General features: G+C 36.5%; 1 protein-coding gene across 1 annotated transcript; it reads right to left on the bottom strand.

The window, feature by feature from the left end:
* Window positions 1-12,022: 12,022 nt before the first annotated feature.
* Window positions 12,023-14,371, bottom strand: msx2a (muscle segment homeobox 2a). The gene is made up of 2 exons (XM_082178653.1): window positions 13,945-14,371; window positions 12,023-12,953 (listed from the first exon to the last, which is right to left on the bottom strand). Exons 1-2 carry the CDS (start codon window positions 14,285-14,287, stop codon window positions 12,499-12,501), a joined length of 798 nt encoding a protein of 265 aa, XP_082034779.1. The 5' UTR covers window positions 14,288-14,371; the 3' UTR covers window positions 12,023-12,498.
* Between the last annotated feature and the right edge of the window lie 306 nt (window positions 14,372-14,677).

Genomic DNA, 14,677 nt, shown 5'->3' with positions numbered 1-14,677 from the left:
AAAAAGCCAAGCCAATGTTGATTCTGGTTTTATTACGAGCTCTTTCACGTTCTCTTATTGCCAGCAGACTCTCCTCTGTTCTGCCATTTTTAAAATGAGTGATTCCCCAGAGGTTCGAGATTTAGTGTGTTTCATGTCAACCTTTCTCACTCGTGACAACTAACCTCTGCCATTCCCACACCAGACACACGTCAAAGTAGCTGGAGCAACTTTTCTTTATTTATGGATATGACGAGATACACACTGGTGAGTGAAGTGTACTCAAATTTCCAGCGAAAAACCATCCTGCAAGGTCTAAAATATAAACAGGCTTACCATAGTTAATCAGGGTAAGACAAAAACATGTTTTGGAAGAAGGATTGCTGATGTATTGACTGTTGTTGATGATGTAAAAAAAAGTTACATAGTAAGTACCTTTAAGAATCAGCATGGATTTATTTAGATAAAATGTATGAACATTGTTAAAATATGGCTAGCTGTGGAACAAGCAACATTCACTTAGTTAAAATGAGAAACAATTTGTATTTAATGATGATAAATATATAACCCTGGTTATTGTGCATTAGACTCATTCAGTTTTTAGGTCGATTACAGAAATATTACCTGTTTAATTTGTGTATGACTGACAAACATGCATCACATTACGTTTTTATTTTTATTTTTATTTTTTAAACTGTGTAATCTAAATGGATGGAAATTTATATTCAATTAAATTGCATAAATCTTAAATTTAGGGCTAAATATTTATCGAGTGTACTTTTTAAAAAGTGGTTACTTGACCAAGTCTAAAAATCAGAAATTGTATTTTTGATAATAATTATTTTTATTTTTAATTAAAAATAAATAATAATAATAATAATTATTATTTTATCAAAAAAGTTGCATGTTGACATATTTGCATCACATGCTGATTCATTTGAGCAGTGATTCCTTTATGCAGATGTGCAAAAAATCTTGCAAAGCAACATTTTATCCCAAAATGATCACTAACCTAAATCTTATAATGTGCTGTTTTCTGCTATTATGTAACCTTGCGTTAAAATCCATCGGGTCTCTGAACAAGTAACACAGATTAAGTGATTTGAACAGTCCTTTAAAAGTCTAGTCTTCACCCACAGCCATTTAGTTTTTGTTAAGCATGCTTAGAAACACAATCCAGGCCTTTTTTCCTTTGATAAAAGAAAGAAAAGGGGCCGTATCTTTGCATTTCACATGCGCCCTACAGTCCGACTGAGAATTTGATGACTCACTCAAAACAAGAGCAACAGCTTCCAGAGGAGAAAAATAAATAAATATAAAACTGAAAACAGCTGCACGAACCTCCCCCAGTTCATGAAAGAGTAAAGCAAACATCTATGATTCTCTGATTTGTTCTTATGTAAATGATCGAGAGGCAGTGGCAGAAACGGTCACACGATTCTCTTAATATTCATTGGTCTGATAAATCCAGTTCAACCCATCAGTCAAAGAGAATTAGTATTCATTGAATGTCACATCTCCAATCCTAATACACACATTGAAGCAGATGCTGTGGCGTACAAAATCTCCCACAGCATTCCCACAGGCATCACATTCAACGTGCTATACAAACACTCCCTCACAGAGAGGGCAAAACACACTGTACTTTGTTATTCTGACCTTAAAGCATGCACAGCACACATCCTCTGGGAACATTTTATATACATTGCATCTCACCCTAAAAATAGTTTTGTTGTTGTCGAATCAATGCAACAATCTGTGTCATTTCTACAGATGACTGAGTTACATTGCTGAGTGTGCATTAAGGTAGGCTACAACTAAACTCACCGGTCGAGGTTGAGGTTATTTAAAGCTGCTGTATTTTTAGTTCACTGGCTTTTTTTTTATTTTTTTTTTAGCACTTTTGCTTTGCCAGTGAAATATTTATAATGGACCCAACCTCTAAGCTAAGACCTCTCAACCTTGCACATGGAGATTAAAAAAAAAGCTCCACTTCCAGCCCGGAGATCAAAGTCACTGAAGTGCAAGCTCTCGTTCAGCAAAACAATGTCCACACCATTGGCATCAGAGGACCATAACTGTGTTGTTCTACATCCTGTGATGGAGAGTCATAGGGACGGAGATATAACATTCTCAGACAGTAATAGCCATGGGGAGAGAGCTGTGATCCACAAAGTGTTGGATGGGAGGATGTTCCTCTCTGTATGTGATTGGCTTCGAATCTGACACACTTCAGCCTAAGGCGGCGGTTCTTAACAGGTTTTGCTTCAGGGCCCAGTTTTTATGTCGGACATTGAGTGATGATTGATGATCCAACATGGTACCAAAACTGTTTAGCAAGATGTGAAGTATACAAAAACTGACATTTACATTTAATAATTTGCTTATTATTGGGTTCTATAAATGTCTCTCTTTGATGGCTTGTCTTTTCTTTTTTGTGTGGTTTTGTTTATGGTACTTGATGAAGTCACAAATGTCATGCATCCTGTCCATGTTAGCTTCTTCCTATTGAACGCATTATGAGTTTGATTGGATATATGTCCATTTTAACAACAAAAGGAAGTGTTTTGCCCTGTGTTTGACCCTTAAATAATTATAAGGCAGCAGCTTACACAAAGTATTAAACTATACATTTCAAAAGTTTTGGGGTCGGTAAGATGATATCAATTAATCTTATAGAAAGAAGTCTCTTATGCTCACCAAGGCTGCATTTATTTGATCAATACTACAGTAAAAACAGTAACATTGTAAAATATTATGTAGAAATCAATAATTATAGACCAGTATTCTTCCAGTAATGTCTAAATCAATAATTATAGACCAGTATTCTCCCGGTAATGTCTAAAGTTACTGGGGGAATAAAATGTAATTGCAAATTGTTTTATGCTGGAAAATATCAAATCAAAGATGGACAAAGGAGGTGTAGTTGGTGCTGTATTATTTTGGATTTTAAGAAAGCGTTTGAAACCGTAAATCATGATATTTTGCTTTCTAGGTTATCAAATTTTTACTTCTCAGTTGAGGCCATTATGTGGTTTAAATCTTATTTATAAAATAGGAAACAATGTGCAAGAGTTAAAATCAGAGTATTTAGATTCTAATATTGGAGTTCCACAAGGATCGATTTTAGGTCCATTGTTGTTTAGTATGTAGGCCTATATGTAAATGATTTACCAAATGTCTTCTCCCATATGTTGATTTGTCCAATGTGTTGATGGTGTTGTTATGTACATGCAAAATGTCAGCAACAGGCTGACAAGAGCTGGTATGCGGTAATTGTAATATACGATTGAGAAGAACCTTTGGCCAGTTTATCATTTACTTTTAGAGGAACACATGACTGGACTAGACTTCCAACAGAACTAAAGGAGTGAAAACATATAAAAGGTCATTGTGGTTTCTCTAGAAAGATGAAAATATGCTTACTGTCCAATCAAAATTGCAGCCATTTGTAGAGATTCCTTTTGTGTTTGCGCGTTAAATTTTTGTTTGTTTGTTAACGTATAACCTGCCAAGGGACTACGGAGGAAAATTAGCCAATTTGGCTAAATCTGGCACCTTTTACATATTGTCATGTTTTATTAATATGCATAGTCCCTGATTAAACAAACAAACAAACAAACAAACAAACAAACAAACAAATATAAAAAATGTAAATAAATGTTTTTTTTTATTTTTTTATTTTTTTATACATGTTAATTCAGTGTTAACATGATCAATGTACAATGTGCCTGTACAACGGAAATAGAAATATCTTAACAGAAAATCTTAACACGGGTTTGGTTTCAAATAAACTACAAAAACAACTCCAAAGCAAAAAGGATAGTGTATGAATGATAACATACATGCATAAACATATTCAAAATAATTAATAAATAAATAGATTTATTAATATTGTTGGACTACAGTAGCAATAATAAAAATAATAATATTGGTGACTAGTCACAAAGTTTAACAATCAAAACCTACAGAAAAGCACATGAAAATATTTCCCATACATAACTCTATCATCACCATAAGCCTAAAGCGGAGACTGATACATGTCATTTGGAACACAAAAGAACATCAGAACACAAAAGAACCCAGGCCATTCTTTGTCAGTTGCAAAGTTGCAATGCCCACCTCCAGAAGGAGGAACCCCACACCCCAGAGAGCCCTAATTGGCACACATGACTATTTTTCTCACATCCGAAGGCAAGTGATCTATAAACGGAGACCATAAGTTCTGAAAGTTCTGTGCCTTACCCCTAAGCACAGCAGCCAGTCTCTCATGGGGCAAAACTGCAAAGATATCTCTATACCTCTGAGTCACAGAGGGGGGAGTGTCAGTAATCCATCTAATAAGGATGCATTTCCTTGTCACAAGTATAGTTTATCTAACCGTTTGTAACCTGTTGCATCCAGTGTAAGTGTCATTGCCTGCCTCTTGGATGGGAGCCCCAAAAGAAAAAGACCAGGATCTTTATTCAATTTTATCTGAAGAATGGTGCTAATTTCACAAGCATTGAAGCTCCAAAATCTAGAGATATACTCGCAACTCCAAAAGCAGTGAAAGTATGTCCCCAACTCTGTATGGCACTTAACACAAAGGGCAGATATAGTATGATACATTTTATTCATTATTACTGGTGTTAAATGTAATCTATGCAATATCTTATATTGGGTCTCTCTGAGCCGGTTACAAGTAAAAGTGGACCTCACACATTTAATGGCCTCCTGCTAGTCATCATCTATATATTCATTGCACAGGCCTTCCTCCCATTTGCAAGCCACTGTATTCAAGAGTCCAGAGGCATGAGAAAAGAATGAAACTTAAATAAAAAATGAGCAGCATTAGTTGTGTTGAAGAGGAAACTCTCCAAATTGCTAAGTGCTGGCGAATCCAGCACAGATCTTTGCTTTGAAAAAACATAATGGCGAATTTGTAAATAACCAAAGTGGTGTTGGTTTGGGAGATCAAACTTCTGTCACAATTGTTGGAAGGACATTAGGGAGCCATCCTGGAACTAGTCCCCCAGTGCACGAATCCCCTTTATATGCCATGCTTTAAAGAAAGGCGGACCTAAGCCCGGGGGTAAAGTCCTGATTCAAGTAAATTGGACTCAGCATAAACATAATTTCACCTCTCCCAAAGAACTTTGAGATCTGTCGCCAAACTTTAACCGAATTGTAGTATCGGATTTTTCCTCACTATATCAACATGCTTGTAGGGGCAAGCAAACAGGCTCCAAATAAAGAATGGGAAACAAGCCCAGGAATCCACAGTAGGATACAGATCACAGTAAGACCTATAACACTCCCAAATGATTCTGACATGGCAAGCCCAATTATAATACAAAATATTAGGCGCTAAGCTAAAGGCATATCCAGAGATACAGAGATAACCTCATATTGTTTGTATATTGTATTACATTCAGGAGCTTCCTTATATTTGTAATAGAAAAACACTTCTGAATAAAGCCAGTCTGATCAGGGTTGGGGAGAACCATCTCGAGTCTTCTGGCAAGCAATTTAGAGAGTATCTTAGTATCAACTCCCAATTAAACGAATAGGTCTATAAGAGCTACATGCATCGGGTGGTTTATACTTTTTAAGAATTATTGAAATATTTGTGGGTGGAAGCTGACCTTTTTTTTTCAATGAATCTGCAAACATTTCAGTAAGTGATCCTACTACTTCTTTTCCCATTTTATAATAGAATTCTGGACAAAAGCCATCTGGCCCAGAGGCCTTCCCTCCCCTCAGAGAGTTTATAGTGTTAAGAACTTCCTCTTCTGTAGTTGGCTTACATAGGTCCACTTGCTCCTCCAGTGTGAGAGAGGGGAGCTTAATGTTTTTAAGAAAATGGCTCATCCTTTGCCCTAACGGAGTGTTATTCTGATAAATAAAGATTTTGATAAAATTCTTTCATAATTTGATTAATGTATTTGTTTTCAAATCTATTAGCCTCAGAGTTGTCCTTTAAAGATGAAATTACCTTGGTCTCTGCTGCGCAAGAAGACGGTCTGTTTTATTCCCTGATTCATAAAGATGATTCTTCCTTCTTAGTTAATAACAAATCTAAAGCAGAACGGGCTGCATTAAGCTTCTGGGATAAGCCTCTGGAGGGTGACACTTCGAAAGCTATCTCCAAAGTCTGAATTTTCTTCTTGAGCTCTGTTATATTTATCATAGCTTCTTTCTTTTTAGCTGAGTTATAAGATATAATTACACCTCTCAGGTAGGCTTTGGCTGACTCCCATAAGATAGATGAACTAACTTCAGGAGATTTATTGATGTAAATAAAGTATTCCCACTGCTGTTAAAGATATTGCATAAATTTAGAACAGCTCAGCTCAGTAATGAAGGATTCAGTCGCAACTGTCTACTGTACGGATCTCTATACGGGGGATAAACTATTATTGTAATGGGAGAGTGGTCAGATAAAGTCCTAATTCCAATGGAGCAATCCATCGTTCTGTCCAATATCCCTTGCGATGACAAGAATAGATCTATACGCGAAAATGTTTGGTGAGGCTGGGAGAAAAAAGTATAATCTTTCCCCCTCATGTGAACTGACTTCCAAACATCAAACAGTTCCAGATCCTTGCAAAATTCTAGAAGTCTAAGACTTTTCTTTGGTTTGGTACCTCTTGGAGGAGACTGGTCTATGGATGGGTCTAGTACGCAGTTAAAATCCCCTCCCAAGAGTATGAGAGAGCATGAGAATGAAGAGATGTCAGCAAGTAATTTGGGGAAAAAATTGAGGCTTATATGCCGTGGTGTAAATGCAGCCGATCAGCACATGTTCCCCATATAAAAAACCTGAAAGAAGTACATAGCGACCTTCATTATCTGTAATCGATGTTTCTAATTTAAAGGAGAGATTTTTATGAAGAAGAATTGCAACTCCCCTGCTATTGGACTAATAAGAGGAGAAAAAAAACCTGGCCAACCCAGTTTCTACGCAGCTTCATGTGCTCTATGTCAGAGAGATGGGTTTCTTGAAGCAACGCAACCTGACATATCTCCTTTTGAAAAAGAGAGAGAAGTTGCCTTTTGACAACATGGTTAACATGTTAACCATTAACCTTTAACAAGGTTAACACCTTTCACATTGAAGCTAATTCATTTATGATCACTAATAGACAAATTTTACCATAACATTGAAATAGTCTTGATAAAACCAAAATCCAGGTATGAAAGAGCTCTGGGGTGTTAAAACAGCACAAAGAATGGTTATTATAATGAACCAAACAGCACACCAAACAAAACCAAAACTTCCCTGCCCCGTTATCAAAAAATATTACAAACCCCCCCCCCAACCAAGCTTGAAAAAAAAGCAGCCACATTACACCGAAAGACGGAGTTTAACGCCGCTATCTTGTTGTGAAGTTCCGCCACTTTGTCCTCGGTCTGGGAAACACGGCTGTCCGCCTCCGTGATCCTCTTATCGGGTTGTAATTGTGTCCAACGTCGACTCGAAACGAGCGAATTTCTCGCCCAGGACGGCGATTAAATGATCATTACAGCCTGTACCAGACTGGACTGTTCAGCTGAGGAACCACCATCTTTGTTTTCCCTGATTAGCAGGCGGTTGGCCTTTTGCTGTCGTGCGGCCCCTTCTAGTTACTTGTAGAGAAGCCGCGGGACCTGACCATGACATGTTTACGAGTTGGATAATGAAAATTAAAGGAAAACGGCCACGAAGTTTAATGTAAAAGTGAGAAAATAACGCGATGGTCTCGGGAGCTCGGCGAAAACGTGCCACTTAGAACGAAAGCATCACGTGACTCCCCAAATAAATGTTTTCTATTTGAATATATTTTCAAATGTAATTTATTCCTCTGATGCAAAGCTGAATTTTCAGCATTATTACAGTCTTTAGTGTCACATGATCCTTCAGAAATCATTTTAATATAAGAGGTTTATTTAACAAAGTTTGGGAGGACAATGTTCAGGTAATCCAACCAATCAGGGCGAGAAGAGTCCTCTCTCTCTCTCTGTCTCTCTCTCTCTCTATATATACTGTATATACAGTACTGTGCAAAAGTCTTAGGCATGTTAATATCTTCCTGCAAAGTGGAAGTGGCAATCTTCCTGTGTTAAAATGCAGTAAAGTGAGAATGCTTTCAAAAATAAAATCACAAATTGAATTTATTTCTGTTTCTTCATGTAATGTAATGTAGGAAATGTAAACTGATATTTCCTACTGACACACTACAGCAAAATATATAAATAACTGTATGCCTAAGACTTTTGCACAGTACTGTATATATGTATTATATACGTATATATACTGACCCCAAACTTTTGAACAGTTGTCTAGATCATTACACTGAGTATATTGGTAGGATATAAAATTAACGCTTTAGTATCTTGAATTTGTATTAGTATTAATTAATGATGTAATTTGTGTTTTAATTAGCTCACAATTCAAATAAAGCTAAGCATCGACGACACCTGCATAACTACAGAGATCTTCCTGGAGGATAGCTTTTAGACAGCCTCATTCCCCTGCTGTTAAGAGGCTGAATAAAGCGATTGTTTCATAAAACACACCTGCTCAAGGGCTTTGAAGCGAGATAAAGGGATTTCCCATAATGACACCATCTGAAATAAAAAGAGTGTTTCATTTCAGCCTCTGGAGTAAAGGAGTCACCGCGTGCTCAGATACGACTCTTTTTGTGCTGTGCTTCAGCTGAAAGATGAATTCCCATTGCGTGAATATATCTTCCTCCATCTAATTTGACATTTAATCTTAACTGTGTGATCTTGGCACATTGATATATGCACTGTTCATCGTACTGTTGCTCATTGTTTCTTCATTTATCTTACAGACTTTTCATCTTTGAATCATTCTCTCAGACAGCCTCTTGTTTCGAGAAAACATGTTTCTCCAAAGCTTAGTGAAGAGGAAAACACAAAGTCAGAAGTTTGTTTCTCTCAGACTGGTTTTGCTGCATGCTCTGCTGAGCAGAGAGATGCCTGAGCCACTGGTCATGTTGGCAGGTGTGTGCAGCTCAGCACAGCAGCATCGGTTGGCTTCTTTTACTCCCCATCAGAGCCATTGTGCTCTTTGTCAATCAATTGTGCACTCCTTTGAGCAATTACCACAATTTATTCCACCTCGGACGCACCTCGCATATTTTGTGTAAACATTGCACACAAATTATTTTTTGCTCCTCCGAAGATGGAAGTTGTATTTGCATGTCTATAAAAAATGACAGGCACAGGAAATTTGTTCACAGATGCAACCTTGAGCAGGTAAAAACGTTGCACTGGGGTCTATCAGAAGTTTGTGGTATGTCCTTATATTCTTATATCCTTATATATTTTTTTCTACCATTATTTCTGTTGTGAAACATAAAAATCATGTGTGCACTCAGACAGAAGGGCTTTTGTTTCACTAAAATGTACTATGCAGTGATAAAAGTGGTGATACAAAAAATACAGACAAAATAAATATACTAATAAATATAGATACATCGTTATATAAAATATTTGTTGTAAACTTAAGTATAGATACATATATTATTCAATGTGCATCGTCAATGGACTGTCTTGCCTTTATTTTCTCAGAGAAATTGCTACATCTAGTGGACAGTTAAAACACAGACGCTAAAGGCACTACTGGATCATCAGAATGTTGCCATATACATTGGTACCAGGTCAAATACATCTGTGAATAGCAGCATCTATAGGAAGCCAATAATGTTTTGAAGCCACTGCATTAACATAAAAAATGTTGGACTTGAAGATCAAAAATGGTCCTTTATCAGTAGCCTAGCCTATTTAGTCACAGAATATTTGCTTCTGTCATTAGCACTAAAGTCTTTGTACAACGCAAAAGGCCTCCAACTCTTTTAACCCTCCTATTGCATTCGGGTCCATTTTGACCCGGAAGAGGTAGGCCCCTACATCATTTATTTTATTTTTTATTAAGATTAATTATTTTTACTTAAAATTTTACAAAGATGACATTTTGTAAATGTGTTAAGACTGTCAAAATACACATCATTTCTTATTTATTTTTCCAGACTTTTTTGACAAAAAATGTAAGAGATATAGCTAACCATTTAAACTAAATTGTTACACTTTTTGAGTTTGGGTCCGTTTTGACCCGAAAGTGATCTGTGGCTTTATACATGAAAATATGCTGCTGTTTTATTATGCATCTATTTGTTAGATTTGTCTACCACAAATTTTGTTTATCGTGCCATTTATACGCCAAAAAGTTTTTTTTTTTTTTTTTTCGTGCATATGCTACGCACCGTAAACCCCTTGGGTAGGATTAGGGGTGCGAAGTGCGTGCGTATTAGGCTACACGCCATAAAGTGTGTCATGAGTTATAAGTTTCAAATGAATTAATTTAAGTCAAGGGAGTTCATTATGGTAAATCTCATATTAAATGTTCATATGAATTTCATCTAATGATATATTTAAATAACATTTCTCTTTTATTGCATCACCCTTTTTGCTGCAGTTCCTGGAATATTTGAAATTTCAAAGAATGGTTACACTTTATTTACATTACATTGCTTACATAAGAACTGAGTAATATTAATTAGCTACATGTACTTACAATAGAGTTACAGATAGGGTTAGGTTAGTTACTTGTAATTCTGCATAATTTACTGTTATTACAATGGTAAGTACATGTAGCTTTCAAACTTTAGTGCATTCACTCATTGATGAGAAGTTACTGGTTAGATACAATATGGTTTTTAGTTTGTATACATTTTCAGTTGTGACTTTTATAAGCTTATAGAGCATATGGAAATGCAGATATTGTTGCAATGTGCATATTAGTGGCTGTGTTTAATGTGTTTCAGTTCAATTATAGTGTACAATTATGCTAAATGAGAGTTTTTAGGGTCAGTGAGAGGCAATTTTATTTAGTAAATGGTTTCTTTTTTCTCTCAAGCTCATTTAATAACTTGAAGTGCTACATGAATAAATACAATAAAAGCTCCTTTTTTAGACCTCCCTGCTTGTAGTCACTGTGGATCAAAGCCTTCAATGGACTGAACAGTCAGAACAACTTGGCATGAGGATCTTTTGAGTTTCAACCAAGATTTCGGGTCAAAAGTCAGTTTTGTGCCACAGAAAGATCTGTTATCAAACTAATGTTTTAAAAACAAAGAGATGGAAATGGACTGTGAAATGACTGCTAATTGTGACATGGGTGTACAGTAATGGGAAACACTTTGTTGGTGCCAAACAATGCCACAGTTAAGCGAGCAAAACAAGGTGAAGCCAACCAATCATGTAATGTTTTTAAGCTCTCATACACCATTTCACACTGGTGGAGTTAAACTTAGAGGGTAAGGACAATTAATAAAGGGTCTGGTTGATGTAGAGCTCGGCATTCACAATCAGTTAAGGCTCAAAGTCAAATTACGATACAAAGCCAAGGGTATTTTTAAAAGGGCAGACCAAGCAATGAAGACCTACCAAGGGACATGCTAAGACACGGTTGGTGTCTACGGAAAATAAGCAGTTGTGTTCAATCACTCCGGCTCAGGGACTGTGACTGAAGGGGGCTATTATATCGGGCTATTTTAACTGTGTAGATACCCCACATATGTGTAATTACACCAGTAGAAGATTATAGATTATTTCATGGAAAGTCAGCGATAGAACAAAGCCAATTAATCCATCATAAATTACATGCAACATTGAATTTCTTAGAAATGCATCAGGTCGACACATTCCTTGGTCGCAGCACACAGAGAGATTTACGAACTTCAATACTTACGCGGCTAACCCAGTGTTTTAGTGCGTCATGTAATGACACCGTTTAATTAACTTTCCTGGGACCACCAGCATGAAGAGAGATCCAGAGGTCAACCAGCATTTCCACTGATTATGAGCACAGACGCTTAAAAAAAGCCTCTTTTCAGCAGCTCAATTTAAAAAGCATTAGCAATCATGCGACTTGAAGCGTGAGCTGATCTCCTAAAACACCTCAGAAATCTGAGCAAAAAAAAGGTTTAATCTTAGTAGTTTTTCTTCTAAAATTTCCAATTAGGAAATGAAAAAATACACAGGCCTATCGGTGTAACTCTAAATCAGCTCATTCTGTAAATCAAGTGTAAAATATGTTACATTTGCTTCTCATAAACATTTGAATTGGGATTCATTATACAAAAATACTTTATTCTAACGCTATGTGGTAAAATCATTAATATATTTGACTTTTTCTTTAGTGTGACTCACTATATTTGAATGCAAAACATTGGGTAATATAACATCCTAAAATGCCCTGGCTGGAAAGTTACAAGAACGGCATTTTGACACTTTAAAATCAGAAAACTCAAACCTGCAAGTCTACGTTTCATTTGTTCTTTGTGGTTTCCAAAGTAGATTAATGTCTAAAAATGTAAAATAGAAATGAACATGAAAAAGTAATCCGGTGCATTTATAAAACCTAATGGCAACCCATGTTGATGTGTCAAACATACAAATATCAGCCCAGCAGATAAACCAGAAGTGTTTCCACAAATGATATTGATGCAATAGTTTGTATAAGATCCTCTAGACTGGCTCCACAGAGTAGCCGTCTTTGGACAGAGGACACATAGTGTAACCCACCGGTGTGGAGTATATTCCTACAGGTGCGAAGGGCAGCATATGTCTGCTGAAAGGGAAAGACTGTCCACACAATAGAGCTGCAGTCTGGGCTTGCGTACAGAGAGGGAACGGTAGAGTAAGACCAGGATGCAAGATGGGTTTGCTGGTCATTTTGAGCCTCTCCAGCTCTGCCTCCTGCAGTCGCTTAGCCTTCGCTCTTCGGTTCTGGAACCAGATCTTCACCTGTGTCTCGGTCAGGCTGAGAGAGCTGGAAAATTCAGCGCGTTCTGCGATGGACAGGTATTGCTTCTGACGGAACTTCCGCTCGAGGGCCAAGAGCTGCGTAGTGGTGAAAGGGGTTCGGGGTTTACGGTTCGTCTTGTGCTTTCTGAGAGTGCATGCTGAGGGACTCGGTGGTCCTGTAAAATAAGATCATAAATTAGCTTGGAAAAGACTTGGAAATAAACAGCTCGGGCAGATGACTAACTCATAAAATGCATTGTGTACCAGATCATATCAGCTGTATACAATGTCTGAATGATTAATTTGGAAATCAGACATTTATGCTTGTAAATAGATTTTTTTTTTTTTTCTTGATCATGTAACACTGTAAATCGAATTAGTTAGACTTAAAAAGTTATATGATCAATAAGTTATGACAACATATGTTTTTACATAGCTTTAACTCATCAAAATTAGTTAAGCAATTGTCAACTGCTTTTATAAGTTAAACAAGATTCAACTCGTTTTTTAAGGCAGTTCAATGTAATTGGAGTTTAAATGACTTAAACATCCAAGTTGATTGTACTTAAAAATTTAAGGCAGCAACTAATTTTTTACAGCGCTTAAAAAAAGAATGCAATCCGATTACCTTAAAAACTAAGTTAAGTGAAATAGGAATAGTATAGTGTACTGACAATGCTTAGTTAGTACAGTTTTCTGAGTAAACAAGGCATAGTAGGTGAATAGTACAGATTGCTAGATTTGTACAATTAAGTGAAGATATTAACAAAAGTTATAAACTAATTGAACAACTGTTGTATTTTACAGTGTATTGATCCATTTTAAAATGCATTCTTTTGCAGGGCACTGTATATTACTTATGTATTTCCTAATATCCTTTTTTTTATGATAAAACAAAACAATTTACAATGAAGACATTTACACACACACACACACACACACACACACACACACACACACCAGTTGATTAAAAAATGGCTCAGAAAAGTTAGTTCTGAGAAAGGCTTAATTATATTTTACAAGATGCCACGTTGTACACCCTCATTCAGACATTATAATGTTATTACTTAGTGCCAATAACATAAAATAGTAATAATATATATATATATATATATATATATATATATATATATATATATATATATATATATATACCTGATGACTTACGTGGTGATGTTGATAGTCTGGGTTTATTGATCCAGGAAGGGTCCTCCTTGACAGATTCACAACGTTTGGAGGAATATATCACAGATCGATCATCTTGATTTATTATGCATGGCATCTGAATCAGTTCCTGTGAGGTTGATTCACTCCTTCCCTTCTTCGACATGAGGGCTTCAACACTGAACGGGAGGCTTTGCGCGCGAACCGAACGCTCCGGCGGAGATGACCGTGAACCATGGTCATCCTCATCTTCATCGGAGGACACTTTACCTTTATAATTAGCTGAAATCATTCCGCGTAAAATAACTATATCTATATTCCACATGGAAATTTGAGAAAGAACCATAAACCTGTAAGCTCGCTCTTCGTTGCTTAACTTTTACATGACTAACAATAACTTGACAAAAGTTACAAGACTATCCGAAGTTTGAACCAATCATCGTTCAGTCCGAGGCTGCGTGTAAAGCCCAGAGAGCCGCCTACTTTGTGGACATCCTGAGACACAGAATGAGTGTTTGTAGGGAGATGAAGCGAGATTGCCTCATCAAGAGAGAGAGATCCTTAGCCGTTAAATGATACTCGGATAAAGAGGTTATATTTAGACCATAATGTGGTGTTTATAGTGGGGGAATATATAAGCTAAAATTAGACTTTACGTTTTGCTTCAAATTACTCTCCCATCAATAATTTGTAGGATAAATCAAGCTTGTCACAGATGAAGTCAGCATAATTTGGA

This window comes from Leuciscus leuciscus, assembly GCF_965113295.1.
Source record: "Leuciscus leuciscus genome assembly, chromosome: 8".
In the NCBI taxonomy this organism is placed as follows: Eukaryota; Metazoa; Chordata; class Actinopteri; order Cypriniformes; family Leuciscidae; genus Leuciscus; species Leuciscus leuciscus.
This window is presented reverse-complemented; position numbering and strand designations above follow the sequence as displayed.